Below are 286 nucleotides of genomic sequence, written 5' to 3'. Positions count from 1 at the left end.
TTTTATTTTAACACTTCTTTTTAGGCTTACTTTCCCACAGGGACCCCTGGGATGGGGTTTAAGGCCCTTGGCAAAAGGTTTTGCACTCTCCCTCAGACAGGTCTCTATGCAGATGTAAATTTCCCACGTCAATTTTCCGGGCTAATTTTTTTCTCACTGCAAAAAAGGGAAACCCACAGGTCTTTCTGTACATAAAACTTTCCGGCTCCCCTTTTTCCACAGTAGCATTCGTAAGGTGCATCTTAAAATTAATTATAAGACATTAAAAAGAATATTTTATCTATTG

The 286-nt window shown here is 38.8% G+C and overlaps 1 protein-coding gene across 1 annotated transcript in view; it reads right to left on the bottom strand.

The window, feature by feature from the left end:
- Positions 1-286, bottom strand: part of LOC119591757 (protein shuttle craft-like) — a gene marked incomplete in the record, with an annotated part of 34,744 nt that overhangs the window by 25,907 nt on the left and 8,551 nt on the right. Inside the window, 1 exon segment of the mRNA XM_037940503.1 lies at positions 31-141. Within this exon segment, the coding sequence (XP_037796431.1) occupies positions 31-141 (111 nt within the window).

This window comes from Penaeus monodon, chromosome 29 (assembly GCF_015228065.2).
Source record: "Penaeus monodon isolate SGIC_2016 chromosome 29, NSTDA_Pmon_1, whole genome shotgun sequence".
NCBI lineage: Eukaryota > Metazoa > Arthropoda > Malacostraca > Decapoda > Penaeidae > Penaeus > Penaeus monodon.
Note: the sequence above shows the minus strand (reverse complement) of the source record. Positions and strands in the feature narration are given on the sequence as shown.